The 17846-nt window shown below is 37.2% G+C and overlaps 1 protein-coding gene across 2 annotated transcripts in view; it reads left to right on the plus strand.

Moving 5' to 3' along the window:
- Positions 1-14198, plus strand: part of PDS5A (PDS5 cohesin associated factor A) — a 128553-nt gene extending 114355 nt beyond the window's left edge. For both annotated transcript variants that reach the window (XM_057546611.1, XM_057546612.1), the window contains exons 31-33: positions 598-706; positions 4303-4655; positions 11505-14198. In XM_057546611.1, coding sequence (XP_057402594.1) covers positions 598-706; positions 4303-4655; positions 11505-11508 — 466 coding nt within the window. In that variant the 3' untranslated portion in view covers positions 11509-14198. The remainder of the gene's footprint in view (positions 1-597; positions 707-4302; positions 4656-11504) is intronic.
- The last annotated feature ends 3648 nt before the right edge of the window (positions 14199-17846 follow it).

Below are 17846 nucleotides of genomic sequence, written 5' to 3' on the forward strand. Positions count from 1 at the left end.
CTGTGTTGGGTCTTCGTTTCTGTGTGAGGGCTTCCTCTAGCTGTGGCAAGCGGGGGCCACTCTTCATCGCGGTGCGCAGGCCTCTCATTATCGTGGCCTCTCTTGTTGTGGACCACAGGCTCCAGACGCGCAGGCTCAGCAGTTGTGGCTCACGGGCCCAGTTGCTCCGCGGCATGTGGGATCTTCCCAGACCAGGGCTCGAACCCGTGTCTCCTGCATTAGCAGGCAGATTCTCAACCACTGCGCCACCAGGGAAGCCCCATCTGTTGTATTTTTGCTTTGTTTTAGGGTTTTCCACCCCCAACAGATAGGCTTATAGAATAGTTGTGTTGTTTGTTGCTTGTCAACTAAGCTTTCTATCTGGTGGTTTTAGGCAGTCATTTCTGTCTTACATTAGTAAGGTAAGATGGAAATCCAAAACTTGATATAGTAGAGCAGTAGTCTGTAACCACAGAAGATCTGAGTCTTGTTAATGTTACTTCACTTGGCCAGACTTCTAAATCAGCCTAAGCATCTTTCCTTAACGGTATAGTGAGAGAGTACACTTCCTATTCATGTGGTGAAATAAAGAAGCTTTGGTTTATTTCTCTTCAACAGGGAACAGAGTTCAGAGGCAGCAGAAACTGGAGTTAGTGAAAATGAAGAGAACCCTGTGAGAATTATTTCTGTGACACCTGTAAAGAATATTGACCCAGTAAAGAATAAGGTAAATTTTAAAATTTAACAAGTGGGTTTTTCCCATGGAGATTCTTACTACAATTTTATGATGGGATAAGAAACCCACGGTCGACACATTAATATATACTACATACTATACCTTTGTGTATACCACCCCCTGCTATACTTACTGGGCTTCCACTCTACAGAAGTGATTCTGTCTATGTCCACTCTCTTCATTTACCAGAGTTTGTGGTCACCTTCTCCCACCCTACTTCTCCCAATACCTTGAAGGAATAGGAACTGAAGTGTTTTGAGATCTTGTTTTCAAAACTTTATTGACTCCCACCAGGGATCAACACTCTGTTTCTGTTGTTGTTTTAAGTTAAACTTAATGAGCTGACCTTTTAAAATATGTTTGAGTTTTTATTTAACAGCTGCATTCTTTGATGGTGTATCTTTTAACTGTGGCCCCCGATATTCTTAACAATTTTTTGGCAGGACAGAAAGGAGTATAACATTGGTAGGAGGATAACTTTCCTCAGTAAGAATGACCTAATACTATTATTTCTTTTTCTGTAGAATCATGTTCTTGACATACTTTTTTTACCCCCCATATGTTTATGATATTATCAAATGTTTTAGGAGTTATCCTCAGGTACATAAAATATGGGACTATACAGTTATTCCACAGTAGCTGAACTTTTCCTATCCAAACTCATTATCTGAATTCAAACTGAATAGGTAAGGGTACATTTTTTAGGTCAGTCTCTGACTATCCAACTATCTGAACTTCAGTATGTCAGTAAATTCAGGTAACAGGGAACCTCTCACTTTCAAAACTCTTAGAATTCAGAAACCAGTAGATTTAGATATTGTGGGATCCTTCTATAGAATTAAACATTGAACATAATCGTGCTTAGATGCAGATACACATATTGCCACAGATACTTAAACATGCTTATAATATGTATTAAGAGATGGTACAGGGATGCAAATGTTTATCTAGTACAAACATCTATCTATAACCTTTTCAACCTCTGCTGTAGAATTGTATAGAAGATAAATTGGACATTTAAATTCTAATTTCTGAGGGGCCAAAATATTACTTTGATTGATCTGTAATATTATATTGTTCCAAACAGTTTTAACTTTTTCATACTTCCAAAGAATGTTTTAACAGATACACTGTTGCCTGAAGAGACAGGGGTTGTATTTTGACAAAAGCCTGATAGCTTCCCAGTCAGATCTCCCATAAGTTGATGTGATCATTTCTTTCCAGGGTCTGGTTCTCAGTCTTGCAGGCTCAAAACACTATCTTTTGTACTAAAAGAAGATAAAGATCTAAGAAAGTGTTTCTTGGTAACCAATTGCTCAAAAAGATTGATGCATAAACCAATTTATTTGTTACGTATATAAAAATTATCCAGCAAATTGTATATGCATGTTTACAAATCAGAACATTTTCTCCTATTATTTACTCTGTGAGCAAAATCAAATGGTAACACGAAGAATGAATAAGGGCGGTGGTTAAAAGAAGAAATAACACAGTAACATTCCATGGAGCAGGCAGGCAGTCCCACCAGTGTTGCCCTTTAGAGTCTTGAATTTCTTCATGCCTACAGCTGACAACTCCCATTTCCTCTTCATTTGGCTTTTGCATGAGTTCTTTATACATATGCACATATACATAATGTTCATAAATGTGTAAATAGGATCATGTGCATGACTTTAATAGTCTTTTGTTCCCCTTTTAAACAGCCTTATCTGTGTGTTCAATTTTTTCTCTACAGTGTTATCATTTTCATGTTTGTATACACATAAATCTTCCTTTCCCTGTTCTTTGTCACTACAATGTTGCATTAAATTTACTGGTGATGTTGTTTCTAGGGGCTAATAAGTTCTAGTAGTGGGAATGCTAGGTCAAGGAGTAAATATACTAGATATTTTCATATTGTTTTCTTCGAAAATTAGAACACTTGACATTTCTACCAGCAGGGTACTTTTTCCTCTGTATACCCATTAACAACAGGTTTTATAGTTCTTTTGAATTTTTTTCAGTTTAAAGTAGTAAAACTAATGAATGCCCCACTATTGTTTTAATTTATATTTCTCTGATGATCAGTATTTTTGTTGACCATTTGGATGTACTCTTGTGTGAACTGCCTGTTCATATTTGCCCGTTTTTAAATTATCTTCTTCTTGTTTAACTCAACTTTTTTTTTTTTTTGGCCATGCCATGCGCCTTGCAGGAAATTCGCCGACCAGGGATTGAACCGAGGCCATGGTAGTGAAAGCCTGGAATCCTAACCACTAGGCCACCAGGGAACTCCCTAATTCAACGTCTGATACTGTAGTAGTTTTACCTTCTTGTTAACATTCTTGCTCCCTTCCAATCTCATCACCAAATATAGCAGCCAGTGTGATCTTCTTAAAATATAATTTGGATTATGTTTGTCCTCTATTTAAAGTCCATCAATGACTTTTACTAGCACTTAGAATAAAATCAGATTTCTTAAATGCCCCATAAGGCATTCATGATCTGGTCCATGCCTGCTTCTCCTACCTTATACCAGTCTCACATCACTTCAAGTTCCTTAAATCTTCCAAGCTCTTTCCTTCTTCAGGTACTTCATGCTGCCTCTTCCATCTGTCTAAAATACTTCACTTTTCATGTGATAAGTCCTGCTTTGATATTGTTTAATTAATATTCCCCAGAAGAACCAATGAGAAATTGATGCTCCCTCTGGTTTTTTTTTCTGAATGCCCTTTTCTTTAATCTCTTAGCACTTAGGGTAATCTGTAACAAAATGTTTGTTTACTCTTTAAAAAATTAGTCACCTACTATGCTAATCTGTTTGAGGACAGGAAAAATAACCGTTTTGTTCCCCAATCTATGCCCAGCAGCCACTGCACCTAACAGGCATTCAGTTGAATGGTTTCTACTTCAAGTTTAACCACACTTAGTTGTTTTTATTGACCCTTCTTATTTTGCCCAGGAATCTCCATCTCTGTCCAGGGTGCCTTCGCATATCTTTTCTCTGATCCATTTTGTATTGTTTTACAGTTTAAATCCTGTGGACCACCTTACTCTTGTTCCCTCATGATGATTTTTGTAACACGACTCTCCACATCCCAAGAGGGTGAAAGAAGTAGAAGTCGTCATTCTCATTAGCTTATCATCCTGGAAGGATGGATTTAAGTCTAGCTGCCCATGTTAAAGGCACATGTCACAGAACTACAAAGATTATTATAGTTAGATGCATCATAGAGAAAGAAAATAACATTGAATTATGAAAACATCCCCCCCTTTTGAAAAGTGATACATTAAGAGCATACCACAATAAAAAGGACCTTTTCATTTAAAATGGCTGTGAAAGCAAAACTGAGTAGGTTTTCTCTTATATAACTGCCTATGCACTTTAGTAAGCATTTATTGAGTATATTATATATGCCAAGCACTATGGTAGGCACCTCATTCAGTCCTTACTCTTAAGGAGTTTACATTCTTCATGGGATGTAAGCAGTTAATTAGAAGCCCTGGAATTCCAACTCTTTTAAAATACTTGCAGAATGCTTCTTTCTAGTATAGATCAGTGATATTTAAGGAATTTATGTTCATAGAATTGTTTTCTGCTCTTTTAGGAGATTAATTCTGATCAGGCTGCCCAGGGCAACATCAGCAGTGACCGAGGAAAGAAAAGAACAGTAACAGCAGCTGGTGCAGAGAATATCCAACAAAAAGCAGATGAGAAAGTAGATGAATCAGGACCACCTGCCCCTTCAAAACCCAGGAGAGGACGTCGACCCAAGTCTGAATCTCAGGGCAATGCAACCAGAAATGATGATATAAATAAACCTCTTAGCAAGGGAAGAAAGAGAGCCGCAGTCAATCAGGAAAGCCCTGGAGGTTTGGAAGCAGGTAATGCCAAAGCACCCAAACTGCAAGACATAGCCAAAAAGGCAGCAGCAGCAGAGAGACAAATTGACTTACAAAGGTAACTTACACCATTCTTTCTGAACTTTTAATTTAGACATCTTGTTTTAATCCTAGTTGCCAGTCACCCCCAAACACCTAGGCATTTGGGAGTGAAAACTGCCCCTGGTTTTCCTGAGTAAGTTATGGTGGCATTTGCTTTTATCGCTTAACTTTCAGGACAACAATTTGAAGAGAGATCTCCTTTTTTTCTTTGGTTAATTTTTAATTAGGATATGGTTTTTGATGTTTCTATTTATTAGCAAGGATAACATTGTCTTGGTCTCCCTCACATAGTTGCATGGGGTTTTCTAAATATAAATGGCTACCTTTTTGATACAGAGATCCCAGAGTGGAATAGATAGATGTCATGGCATGCTCTTTAATTCCACTTGTTACAGTAAATTTTAACATAAGTCAGCACCTTACCTTTCCCCCACCCTCCCCAATGGGAATAACCTCACAGCTGCTCATCTTTGATCATGTTAGTGTTGGGATTTCAGATTTTCCACACTGTAACAGTGGTGCCCCAATTAGAGATCTAGAAGTTGGCTCCTTACTTGGTCTACAATTAGACCTTAGCTCTACACTGCTTCTTTTTCCTTATATACCTATACCTCATTCATCTCCCCCCTGAATTAGATTGTAAGATTCTGAGTTCCTTCTAGGAAAGAACCATCTCTGATCATGTCAGGACACCCTCACCATCCTGCTTCAATATTTTTATAAAGTACAGTGTTGCTAAGGCATATGTGTTTGTAAGTACATTTTTTAAAATTACCACTTTTGAAATTTGGACGTTTGAGCTACTAAATTTTCTTACATTTTAAGTGTCTATGAGTACCTTTTTCAACATCTCATGGCAGCTGATCCAGGCCCAAACCTGACTAAGTAATGGGTGTTTCTTCTACTTTAGTCACTTCTACTTTTATGGACTAAAAGTGTGGTAAGGAAAGCCAGTATTGGGGGCAAATTTATAATTTTTCTCCTCAAACCTGGACCTTTGACCTGGAACAACATACTTAACCTCGGCCTCCTTTTCTTCATCATTAAGGCAGGATGATAATGCCTTCCTCAAAGGACTGTTCCAAGAATTAAATGGTCATTAAATATAAAGCACTTAACAAAATGCCTTGTACAGAATAAATGCTCAGTAATTATTTTAACCATTGTTTTGAATTCTAGTTGCTTTACCTCTTAATATATTTTGTTATAGAAAAGCTGAACAAATTTCGTTGGAGATTGCCAGAATTCTCTTAAGGGTTTCTAGAATTCTAGCCATTCCTCACCCACATAATACTGATCATCACACCCAGGCCACCTGAGCCACCTGACCTTACCTCTCATGTGCTGTCCTTTTGCCATCTAACCAAAATATCCAGGCACTTACTTGGACCCTGAAAATATTTTCAGTAGCAACCAACCTTGTCTCTGAAATTGAGCATTGTAAAACCCATTGCTCTGCTTTTAGTTACACCATTTGCCCCAAAAACATTAAACAAACCAACAAAAATGGCTTACATGCCAGAGACTGGTCTTGATTAAAAATGGCCTTGGGCCTTTTTAAAACTCTTAATACATCTTTTTTAAGAGTGAAAAGACACCTTAGAAGTCTTAAGTATGCCAGTTAGTAGATCAGTTGAGCAGTGTGTTATCCAAAATACAGAATTCTTTGATGGTTTTATATTCTCAGTGAAGTTAGATGGTTAAATTTGGTGTTCATGATAACACTGTACTTCACTAAAACAGATCAAAGATTTTGCACACATACTTCAGAAACTTCTGGTTGAAGTATTGACTACTAATTCGTGGCTAACACAACATAGAAGGACATTCTGAAACTTTCTCCCAAGCTTCCTTTTGTCTTTTCCATTCTTTCCTGAATCTAATATACAACTCTGCCCTTAAATTCTAGCATTATGACTTCGGCTTGGAAACCTAACTTACTCCAGAAACTCTATTACTCATGATAGCCTCTTGCACAGGATTGAATGCACTATAGGCACATGAGTATTGCTCCTTACACTTCTCATTTGTTCAGATAAACTGCCAGCATTGCGCTGGATGTTGGCAGTACAAAAGTATCCAAAATGGATAGGTTCTTGCCCTCAAAGAATATACTTCCCCAGCTTATCAATTCCAGAATAGAGCAGAAAACTTTCACTTTAGGTCTACTGATTGATAAAAGTGTAAGAATTATTTTTTTATTACTATGTAAAACAATGAAATTCTGACTTATGCCACAATATGGATCAGCCTTAAGGACATTATGCTAAGTGAAATAAGCCAGACCCCAAAGGACAAATACTATATGACTCCACTTCTATGAGATACGAGAGTAGTCAAATTCATAGAGACAGCATGAGGTAGTTGCCAGGGAGAGCGGGAGGAGAGAATAGGCATTAGTATTTAATGGGTACAGAGTTTCAGTTTGGAAGATGAAAATATTCTAGAGATGAATGGCAGTGATTTATGTTACATATATTTTATTTCACTTAAAAAATTGCTACATAAGATTAATAATAGCTAACACTAATATAATGCTTATTATGAGCCAGGCTCAATTCTAAGCTCTTTGTTAACCTATTAAATGCTTAAAACATCTCTACATGGGTAAGTACTATCATTATCCCCAGTTCATAAAGAGGAGAGAACCAGGAGTAGAGAGTCCATATAGTTTTTGGTCCCTTTGCTTATATAAATAGTGGAGGCAGCATTAAAACCAGGCAGCGTCACTCTGGAGTCCACACTATATTGTACTTTAAGGTAAAATTAAGTCTTAATTCTACAGGAACTATACATGCACACAAAACTAGTTTAACAGAGGGTGCTTTGAAAATATTTACTTCCATATTTTAAATAGCTAATGTAGTTTATATATGTGGTAGTTTCTATGAAATGGAAAATCTTTGCATATAGTTTATTATTTATAATTATTACATAAGAAGCTAGTTTATTTAAAATAATCGTAGGTTAAACCAAACAACAACTATAGTCATCTTTTTAACCTATTTCAGAGTTCATGCAAACAGAAGCCCCTGTATTTTAGCTTCAGAGAGGGAAAAAACCAAGAGAGATCAGATGTTCTTGAATTCAAGTGGCAAACTTCAGTGAAGCACCTAATGCTATAAGAACATTGAAAGACCGTAGTGAATATTAGGTAGAATAATGTATGGGGTATTTGCAATGGTGCTTGGCATATATATTGGTAGAAATAATAGTGATAATAAGGAAAGGTTGTTGAATGTATATTTGCCTTGCCAACAATCATTATGAAGCAAGTACAACCCTATGTTAGAGATAAGGGGGTTAGACCTGAAAAAATTACTTTCTCAGGCCACCTGGCCAGTGCTACACAGAACAGGGTTTTGAATCCAGGCTGTGTCCCTTATTAATCGCCTTACTGTACTGCTAACAGTGGCAGCTGTGGTTATGTTCCTCCTCTATGAACACTCACAACTCTGTTATTTTTTTTTTTCTCTTAATGTGTAAAAGGAAATGTTTTAAGGTGTAGTAACCACCAAGCGATGGAATAGACAGGCACACTGAAACAAAAGTTTCTTGTTTGTGACTCAGCTGTTGTTCTAACTATCCTTCAACTTGAGAAAACGCTGAGTGGTCAAAATCCTGAAGGTGCAGCTTTATTTTTATTTCATGGGAAACTATATAGCTTTCACCTTCCTACAAGATTCTAAACATAACTTTTGATTAACCGAAGGTATTTACCTACGATTGACATCTCACCTGTATGTTCCTGAGACCTGGTGAGGATCAGATACAGGTTAAAGCCACATGATTGAACAATTCTGAATACAGAGCTAATATAACACCTTGAATCATCCTGTTAAGGTTATCATTACACTTTGAACCATCTCATTAGTAAAAGAAGAAACAGGGTTGCCAAAGCTGAGAGCCATCAAGCACCGCATTTCTGAGCTAAAGATGAACCCAGAATGGTAGGAACAGCTCACTTATTGCCCTGGCAACTTGAAGCGTAGCCTAGAGTCCTTGCATTGTGGAACCAGATCTGGATCTGGATCACTGCACTAAAGTAGTTTACTCCCGGATTTTAAGCTTGAATGCAAGCCTTTGAGAAATAAGGCCCAGCACCCTTGTGCTTCTCTGTGGCCCTGCTTTCTAACACTATTTCATCTGTCTTTTCCTTTACCTTGCATTATTCTTCACACACTTGCTTGCTTTCTCACTTCCCTGATGGTCAATTCCTGCGCTGATCACAACTGGCCTTACGTTAACACCTGAAAAGAGCCTTTCCTGACATTACCCTCCCTTCTTTACTCCATGTGCTCCTTTTAGATCTGTCTGAATACAAGATGATCTCAAGGCAATCAGTCTACACTGTATACTAGGACCACCTCCAGAAAACTTGCCCATTTTTATTACTTGGTATTTATACTCATCATATTGTATGATTATTTCAACTTTATTATTAAATAATTAATGAAAACCATTTTTGAGGCCCTAGTATATTCCAACCACAGTCTAGATGCTTTATGTTTGTAACCTCATTAATCCTTCAGCCCTATAAAAAGTAGGACCCTTGATAAATGGTAGCCTCTACAGTCATTTAAATACCATAGCAATCACTTATGTGTAGCAAGTGCACACCCCTCTAGAATTCCTCTTACTAGGTCCTCTCACTGACATTAGGTAAATGATAATTTTTAGTATGACTCCTACTTACATACTTTATTAATTCAAGGATAGATATGTTATTCCACCAAAATACAAAAACTGTGTACAGAAATTTCCTGGCATAGAATTTACTTAATCTGGGAGTTCATACATTTTAACTTGTAAACTTAACTGTAGGATTTTTAGATCCCTCTGGATTTTTGCAGTAAATCTATTCCATCAGAGGTTTTGTGTGTGTGTGTGTGTGTGCGTGTGCGCGTGCCAATAAATGTTCCTGTTTATATTTTGGGCTGCATTTGGAATTGTTACTTCTTTTGAGAAAATTCCTTGAATTTACCCTGTAAATTTATGAAAATCAGCCATTTGTATACTGTAGTCGCGAAATAGTATCTGAACAACTGGACACTTAATGTTGGCTTCCTGAGTTTGGGAATGGAGGATTCATCATCATTTCAGTTGTTTATTTACTTGTTTTTCCTTTGTTTTTGAATTATTATTCAAATGGAAAACAATTCCAAATATTTTGCATTGAAAATGTGTTTTTATAGGTCTGCTGATTTTTGAGTTTGTTTTATTTATCTTTGAGGCCAAATTCTTCCATGAAAAAAAGAAAATACCAATAAACACCAGTGGAGACACAGTCCTTAAACTTGGGACTTACGGGGAAACTGTGAATTTAAGGAAGTTACCTATAAATAAGACTATAGTTTTCCCATCTTTGGATTAATATGTTTTGCTTAGTATGCTTAATATTGGAGTGTTCAGGAATCTTGGAATTTCTATTTTTTTTAAGCAGAGGATTTCCTGTGCTTATTTGTATATTGAGAGTTTCCTCACATCACATGGGTTTGTATCTTAAAGTATCCCCTAAGTGTGTTTCCTCATGTATTAAACAACCGTGTATTAGTTTAATGTGAATATTCTTCAGTAACAAGTGAATTTTTATCAAAATAATATGAAATTTTTCAGAAGCCAAGTGCTCGGAAGTGATGGCGATTCACTTTGGGACATAGAATCAAGTCCAGGAAATTCTTCCAGTGATCTGGATCGTTTAAAAGTCTGTGAGAGCAGCCAGGAAGATACTGAGGACTCAGAGCTAGTAAAGGGAAGCTTCCTGAAGGTGCAGCAGGCAGCTTGTAGAGGATTCTTTGATATCATATTATTAAATTTTATTTATTATAAGATTAATTTAATACTATATAAGAATCGTAATCACTTATTAGCTTTTTTTGGTTAGCATTGTTATCTTTATAAAAAGGTATATGTTATGTTGGGGTTTGGGAATATAAGTAAACAGCCCCCTTATCTTTCTCTCCCAAGTTTGGAATTGTTAAAAAGGAGATACCGTCTTAATACTGATGTGGCTGATTAAAAATGTGGAATGACAGGGAGTTCCCTAGTGGCCTAGTGGTTAGGATTCTGGGCTTTCACTGCCCTGGCTCGGGTTCGATCCCTGGTTGGGGAACTGAGATCCCACAAGCCACGCTTCCCCCCCGCCACCCAAATGTGGAATGACATAGGCCAGGTAACAACTAATGCCTTGCCCCTAAATTGAACAACCTCAGGTAGACCAGAACACACCTTTTGGAGGCAAAGGAGAACAAATCTAGACAAGACCAAATCCCAGTACGCTCAGTTTTTCCTTACCCCACCCCCCCACCCATTAGATGGGTTCTTCCTTCTCCCAGAGAGGAGTAGGTGAGGGGAGAAGAGAAAGAGACCCTATCCCACTACTTCATGCTTCCAGAGGTCATAATTTTCCCTCCCTATTAGGGAAATAGGATCAGTGGGGCATTTCTCTTAACAGAATTAAGCTAAATTTTCCTCCTTTTTTTTAATACACTAAAGAACAGAACTTATTTTGCTGCTTTTAAATTCATTTGCCATAGTGTCTAGTAATTTTTCTACTACATAATTTTTGAAAGTATTAATTAAAAATCACAATTACTTCAAATAGCTTTTAGTGTTTTATTGTAGTAATAAACAGATTGGGCACTGGGTAGCAATGCTTAATGGTTGAAAATAAAAACTTCTTCATTGGTATTGTGTTATTATGTAATTTAGGGAAAGATTCCTAAATCAACTAAAGTGTCACATGAACAATGAAAAAATATTTTCAGATTTTAGATAATAACTAAACTATAGAAATGAAATAATCTGTGTATGGTTTGTTTTCCTGTTTATATCTTTTCTAACATTGCTTTCTTCTACCCCCAAGGTAAAAAGAAAATTCATTTGCAAAGGGAGAAAATGAAGGCCAAACAGAAGCAGGCTCTAGCTTCTGCAAAAACTTGGATTCAAAATGACCCTGAACAGAAAATGAAGTTAACTTCAAAACACACTTTCTGCCTTGAAAACTGAAAAAAGCTATTACTTCCTTTTTTCACTTGACCACAAGTCCTTTGATGGAAATGTACAGCAGAAACTCTTGAGAGAGAGGCTAAAAGCAACTCTGTTCTACCCTCCCCCCAGACTTTTCTTATGAAAAGTCAATAATTAAGCAAATTGCTTAACACTTGGTTCCAGTTCCTGCATATCTGGAGTTTAACAGCATAATACACCATTAATTTCCATGCTGCAGTCTTTATTTTAAAGAAATTAACAGGATGTCCTTATACTGACAGTGAGAATTCATCAATTTTAGAGCCAGGAATTTCCCATGTTACACAAGAAAATAATAGAAGTCTACTGAATTAATTTTTTAGAAGAAAAGAAATCAGATTAAATATTTCTTTGTTTTTCCTTTTGGAAACTTTTATGTATAATTCTTTCTGCCTGCCTACTTTTCTGCAAAATGAGATGTACAGATTTCAGTTCCCTGCTATGAAAAGTGATGTGGTGGCAATTTTATAGATGTTGCTTTCTGATTTTTATCAGAGTGAGAAAATAATTAAAATTATTATTGATTTCGTATCACTTCATATTTTGATTTCCCCTCCATTTTAGTTTAATATAATTTGCAATAAATGTACATATTGTTGTTTGTTTCATAAAGCATATCAATTTAAAGTGGTTTTTACTCCTGTGATTATGTTGGAATATTTGGAATTTTAAAGGAGTAAAGACTGTCCAGCATTTGGTTTTATAATGTTTGTCACCAGATTTTTATTATTGATGTAAAAAAAAAAAAAAAAAGCAATTTTTTTAAATAGTTGGACTCTGGCAGCTTTGTAAGGACAGTGGGAGGAGTTTAGGATTGTCATCAGTTTTCAGCATTGTGCGATTGGGAAGTAAGTGCTTTGCTTTTTGTCTGCCAGTCTGCGCTCCGTTTTTATGTTTATTTTAGAAAACAACTGTTGCATCAATATATTGTTTCTTGGCATTGTTCAGCATAGGTAATGTGTGCACTTTTTGTGTACACATATTCATATTTAAGTTTTTTGCATAAAATAAATGCTTCTAGATGTCATATGGTAGTCTTTTTTAATCTTTTTATATTATGTTTTCTTGTGAAATTTTTTATGTAAAAGGGCTAAAGTCATAAAGAAACAAAGAACATGATTACAGTCAACTCTCCATTATCTATATAAAATAGTGACTGCCTCAGGTTTTAGATTTTGCAGTAATCATAAAATTAAAATAACAAAGGCATACCATAAGAGCTAATTCAGGAGGAACTTGAGATTGGTCCTTTCTCACGCCCAGAGTTATCACCTGCCCCCATTCCCCACTTTAAGCCCTTCCCCCAAGCCCTATCTGAATGTGCTCAGTGTCCTTGCACACACCTATCATGGGTTCGAGGGCATAAACGTTTGTGTGATAACTTGGTCTTGACAGGCTGTAGTCTACGTGAGACGTAAAACAAACTGAACGTGAGCTGTGTCAAAAAAAAAAAAAGATTATGTTAAATGAAATTTTCTGGTAGTAAATGTCACTTATGTTCTCATAGGTAATCAAGAGTTGGCTGTATACTGACTGACTGAAAGATGGGTAATTCTTTTAAATATGCATATACATACACATTTAAGTATTGGATGATGGCTAGGGAACAGTGGATACCAGTGATAGAAAATATCTTTGAAAGGGCAGAAAGAGCTCTACTCTTCCTTATTGCCTCTTCATAACCCTTTAGAAGGAAAGTATAAAATATTGCCTCCGACATGCTGAAAAAGAGTACCTATGCATAAGCATCAGAGAGGTCCCTCAAGCAATCAGTGGGCATGTTCTGTTTAGATTTTGAAGCTCTCGTAGAATCAGACAGCTTGATTCTTAAAGGCCACCAATTTGCCACCAATAAAAAGCACACTGGTAGGGCCTTCTGTCTCTCATCTATCTCCTTTTAACTAATTACCCAGCATCATAGCTGTCTAGATTACCTAGTGTGAAGTCATATTTAACAATGTAGCAGACCATTCCCATCAGTTATGGCTGCTTAGATTTTTGCAAGAGAGGAGTTAGCTAAAAGGATCTGGTCCACATACATATGTAAATGGCCCACCCCTGATTTTTTAATATAAGCAAGTATCTGGCACTAAGGGATGGGAGAGTAGGATGATAGACTGAGCTGATGGGGAGGGACTTGTTTAAGGGAAACTTGTCATTTTTCCTTTGAAAAAGGAAAAAGTAAAAATCCCTTAGGAATTTGGTATTCACATCTCAGAGAAATACAACACAAAGTGCAGACTTACTTACTTACATTTGAGAATTAATGTTACCCCTTTGTGTCTAGTTTGAAGCTTCTTGTATTTGTCTAAAACTACAAGCCAGAATTTTGTATCTCCTTTGATAAAAAGTGTGTATAATGTAAAGTAGTTTTGCATATTCTTGTGCTGCACATGGGCTGAATTTTTTTAAAAAATTTTTAAAGACTTGAAGAGAACCTTGTAATTTGTGTAAATGACAAGTGTAAAATCCTACCATAAAATGCTAAAAATATGCATTCTTTCAAATAAAACCAAGAAATGCAGCATTATATAGTAGTGTGGAACCCTGAATATTCATGAACCCCCTTGGTATGTCACAAGCTGATAAAATGTCTTTGCATATTTTGTTTAGATTCTGGAGTTTGCACATTAGGGATCAAATGCCACCTTCGAACTTCCTGACTACATACTCTGATGTGGCTTACAGTGACTGAGGGAGAACATAATAATAGATGATAAATTCTTATGGACATTTGGGAAATTTTAGGAATTGTTTAAGAACTTAAAAGTGGCCCTCCATTCATACTATCTATTGATACATACATCTATTTATCGCAAATTCTGGACATGCACATTTAGTTCAAAAACTAGTTCACAGAGAGCAAACATTACATATATGTATCTGGAACAAGAGGTGAACAGAATGAGAAGTAAGAGACGCTATCATGACTGGTTATGTATTTTACCCTGAATGGGATTATCATTCCACACTTGGGATGCTTTTATTCACATGAGTAACTGTCAATAGAAACCACTGGTGACCAACAAGTCTCCAGCAGTCTGACGAGCTTTGCAGCGTGCCTAAATAATGATGGCTTTGCCTACAAGAAGTTTAAAGTTTGCTACAAGCCAGCAACAGTGGAAATCAATGGAAATGAGTGTACATAATCAAACACTCAGCCTGTAAACTAGAGCTCCAGCTTTTCATTCCCATTTAAGAGTAATAATAACCTTCACTTATTTTATCTTGTGCCCATTTCAGAGTCCAACAGGAACATGTACAAAGTACCATTTCCAAGGAACATGGGCCAGGCTAGTTGGTGATCAGGACTTCAAATTTTGGGGTGTTTCTCAAATAACGTTTTTTAATCAATGCTGATTACAACTTAAGGCACTTTCCTCCCCTTCCTTCTCTAGTTACTCCTTTCTCTAGCAAAGACCACGCATCCTTTTAAGAAACAGCACTGTATGCGTTCTTCCGGGAGAAGCTTGAAAAACAATCAACTGGAGGTCAGTTATACACAGAAGGAGTGCCGTAGTTCAAGGTCCAGATCTGTGCAAGCCAGTAAGAAAGCGTAAGGGTCGGAGGTAACCATTCTGTACAGACTGGGCTCACTGGCAGGGGCTGGCATTAAAACACTAAGATGGGTGCCTTAGAAGGACTAGCCATATAAAGCAAATGGTACAACATGGGCATATATGGCTGTTCAGGTGTCCATTGCCTGGACCTCATAGATGCTGTAGAAGCAGAAAATCCTTACCTTTTCTAGAGAAGTGTTAATTTTGAGAACTGTTTTGAGCACGTAGGTCCCTAAAGTGATTGGGCTGAGCAAGCCACCCACCTCCGGATTAGCTGGACCTGATGCAGGAGTCAGTTCTCCAGACTGACGGCCCCCTGGAAGGAGGTGACCATAACGGTGGGCTGGGGACAGATTAGAAGATGGCTCTTTCAGCAGCATGAACACCACTTGAGCACTTCCCTTGTACAAAACATTGCTCTATTCACAGACTCTGGAATACCTGGTCCCAGCCCCCAAACCTTGGTTGTCCACCATCCTGAGTACACCCCCATCTCAAGCATAAATTCTGGTGTGTTGATAATTCCTGTGGCTTCTTTGGACAAACTGTAGGGATTTAGTGAGCTTCTCCAAGAATCAAATTTTGATGGGGACCCAGGCAGCAACCCCTCAAAGCACCCATTTTAGTTTTATTCTGAGCCTTTTTGAGAGATCACGCTGGTGGCCACCCAACCCAAAGAAACGCCTGAAACCCTTTCCCTCCCAGGAAGGTCTTGACAGTTTTGCCATCCGGTTTCACCTGGCATGTGTGGTGGAGTGTATCCTCCAAGAGAAAGGTCAGGTGCAGAGACAAAAGAGTAACCTGCCCCTTTGCCACCCACCGCAGGTTAAGAGCTGAAAGGCAGAAGGCTGGTACCCTTAAAACTACCTTACTTATGACCATTCTACGAGCAGGCTCTTTTAAATGCTGTACATAGAATCGGCCCAGGAGTCCAGGGTCTCTGCATTCATTGCCCATTTGGAAGCTTGGCCTGCCCAGGGAAGCTTATAATTATGTGTAGCAGGGCCTGCCTCTTTTTAGAAGTCTATTACATCATTTGCAGTCTCCTAATTCCACCTTTTCATCACAATGGTAACATAAATGGCAATGAAGTGTTTGTTGTCCAAAGGCCTGATCTTCAATTGATGCGTGATTTCTCTCTTACTGATAATTTTGGCGTTGTGTTTTGAAGGTCAAAGCTACCTAAATTTTACAGTTCCTATGGAAGGATGAAGGACATTACAAATATTCCACAATTAAGTGGAAAAAAGAAGAAAGACACACAGCAATCAAGACAAGAAAAAGAAATAAAAGGTATTCAGATTGGTAGGGAAGAGGTAAAATTGTCGTTCTATGCAGATGACATACTATATATAGAAAACCCTAAAGACTCCACATAAAAACTACTAGAACTGATCAACGAATTCAGCAAGGTAACAGGATACAAGATTAACATATAGAAATTGGTTGCATCTCTTTACACTAACAATGAAATGTCAGAAAGGAAATGTAAACAAACAATCCCTTTTAAAAGCACGTCAAAAAAAAAAAGAAACTTCAGGATAAACCTCACCAAGGAGGTGAAAGACTTATATGTTGAGAACTAGAAAACACTAATAAAGGAAACTGAAGATGATTCAAAGAAGTGGAAAGATATCCCATGCTCCTGAAGTGGAAGAATTAATGTTGTTAAAATGGCCATACCACCCAAAGCAATCTACAGATTTAATGGGATTCCTATCAAATTACCCGTGACATTTTTCATAGAACTGGAAAAAAAATCCTAAATTTTATATAGAACCATAAAAGACCCATAATTGCCAAAGCAATCCTCAAGGAAAACAACAAAGCAGGAGGCATAATCCTCCCAGACTTTAGACAATACTACAAAGCTACAGTAATCAAAACAGTGTGATACTGAAACAAAAAGAGACATATGGATCAATGGAACAGAACAGTGAGCCCAGAAATAAACCCACACACCTGTGGTCAATCTTCGACAAAGGAGGCAAGAATATACAATGGAGGAAAGATAGTCTCTTCAGCAAGTGGTATTGGGAAGGTTGGACAGCTGCATGCAAATCAATGAAGTTATAACACACCCTCACACCATACACAAAAATAAACTCAAAATGGCTTAAAGATTTCAATATAAGACATGACACCATAAAACTCCTACAAGAGAACATAGGCAAAACATTCTCTGACATAAATCATACCAATGTTTTCTTAAGTCAATCTCCCAAGGCAATAGAAATAAAAGCAAAACTAAATAAATGGGACCTAATCAAACGTATAACCTTTTGCACAGCAAAGGAAACCATGAACAAAATGAAAAGACAACCTATGGAATGGGAGAAAATATTTGCAAATGATGCGACCGACAAGGGCTTAATTCCCAAAATATACAAACAGCTCAATAACAAAAAAACAACCCAATCAAAAAATGGGCAGAAGACCTAAATAGACATTTTTCCAAAGAAGACATACAGATAGCCAATAGGCACATAAAAAGATGCTCAACATCACTAATTATTAGAGAAATGCAAATCAAAACTACGAGGTATCACCTCACACCAGTCAGAATGGCCATCATTAAAAAGTCTACAAATAATAAATGCTGGAAAGGGTGTGGAGAA

This window comes from Balaenoptera acutorostrata, chromosome 5 (assembly GCF_949987535.1).
Source record: "Balaenoptera acutorostrata chromosome 5, mBalAcu1.1, whole genome shotgun sequence".
Taxonomy (NCBI): domain Eukaryota; kingdom Metazoa; phylum Chordata; class Mammalia; order Artiodactyla; family Balaenopteridae; genus Balaenoptera; species Balaenoptera acutorostrata.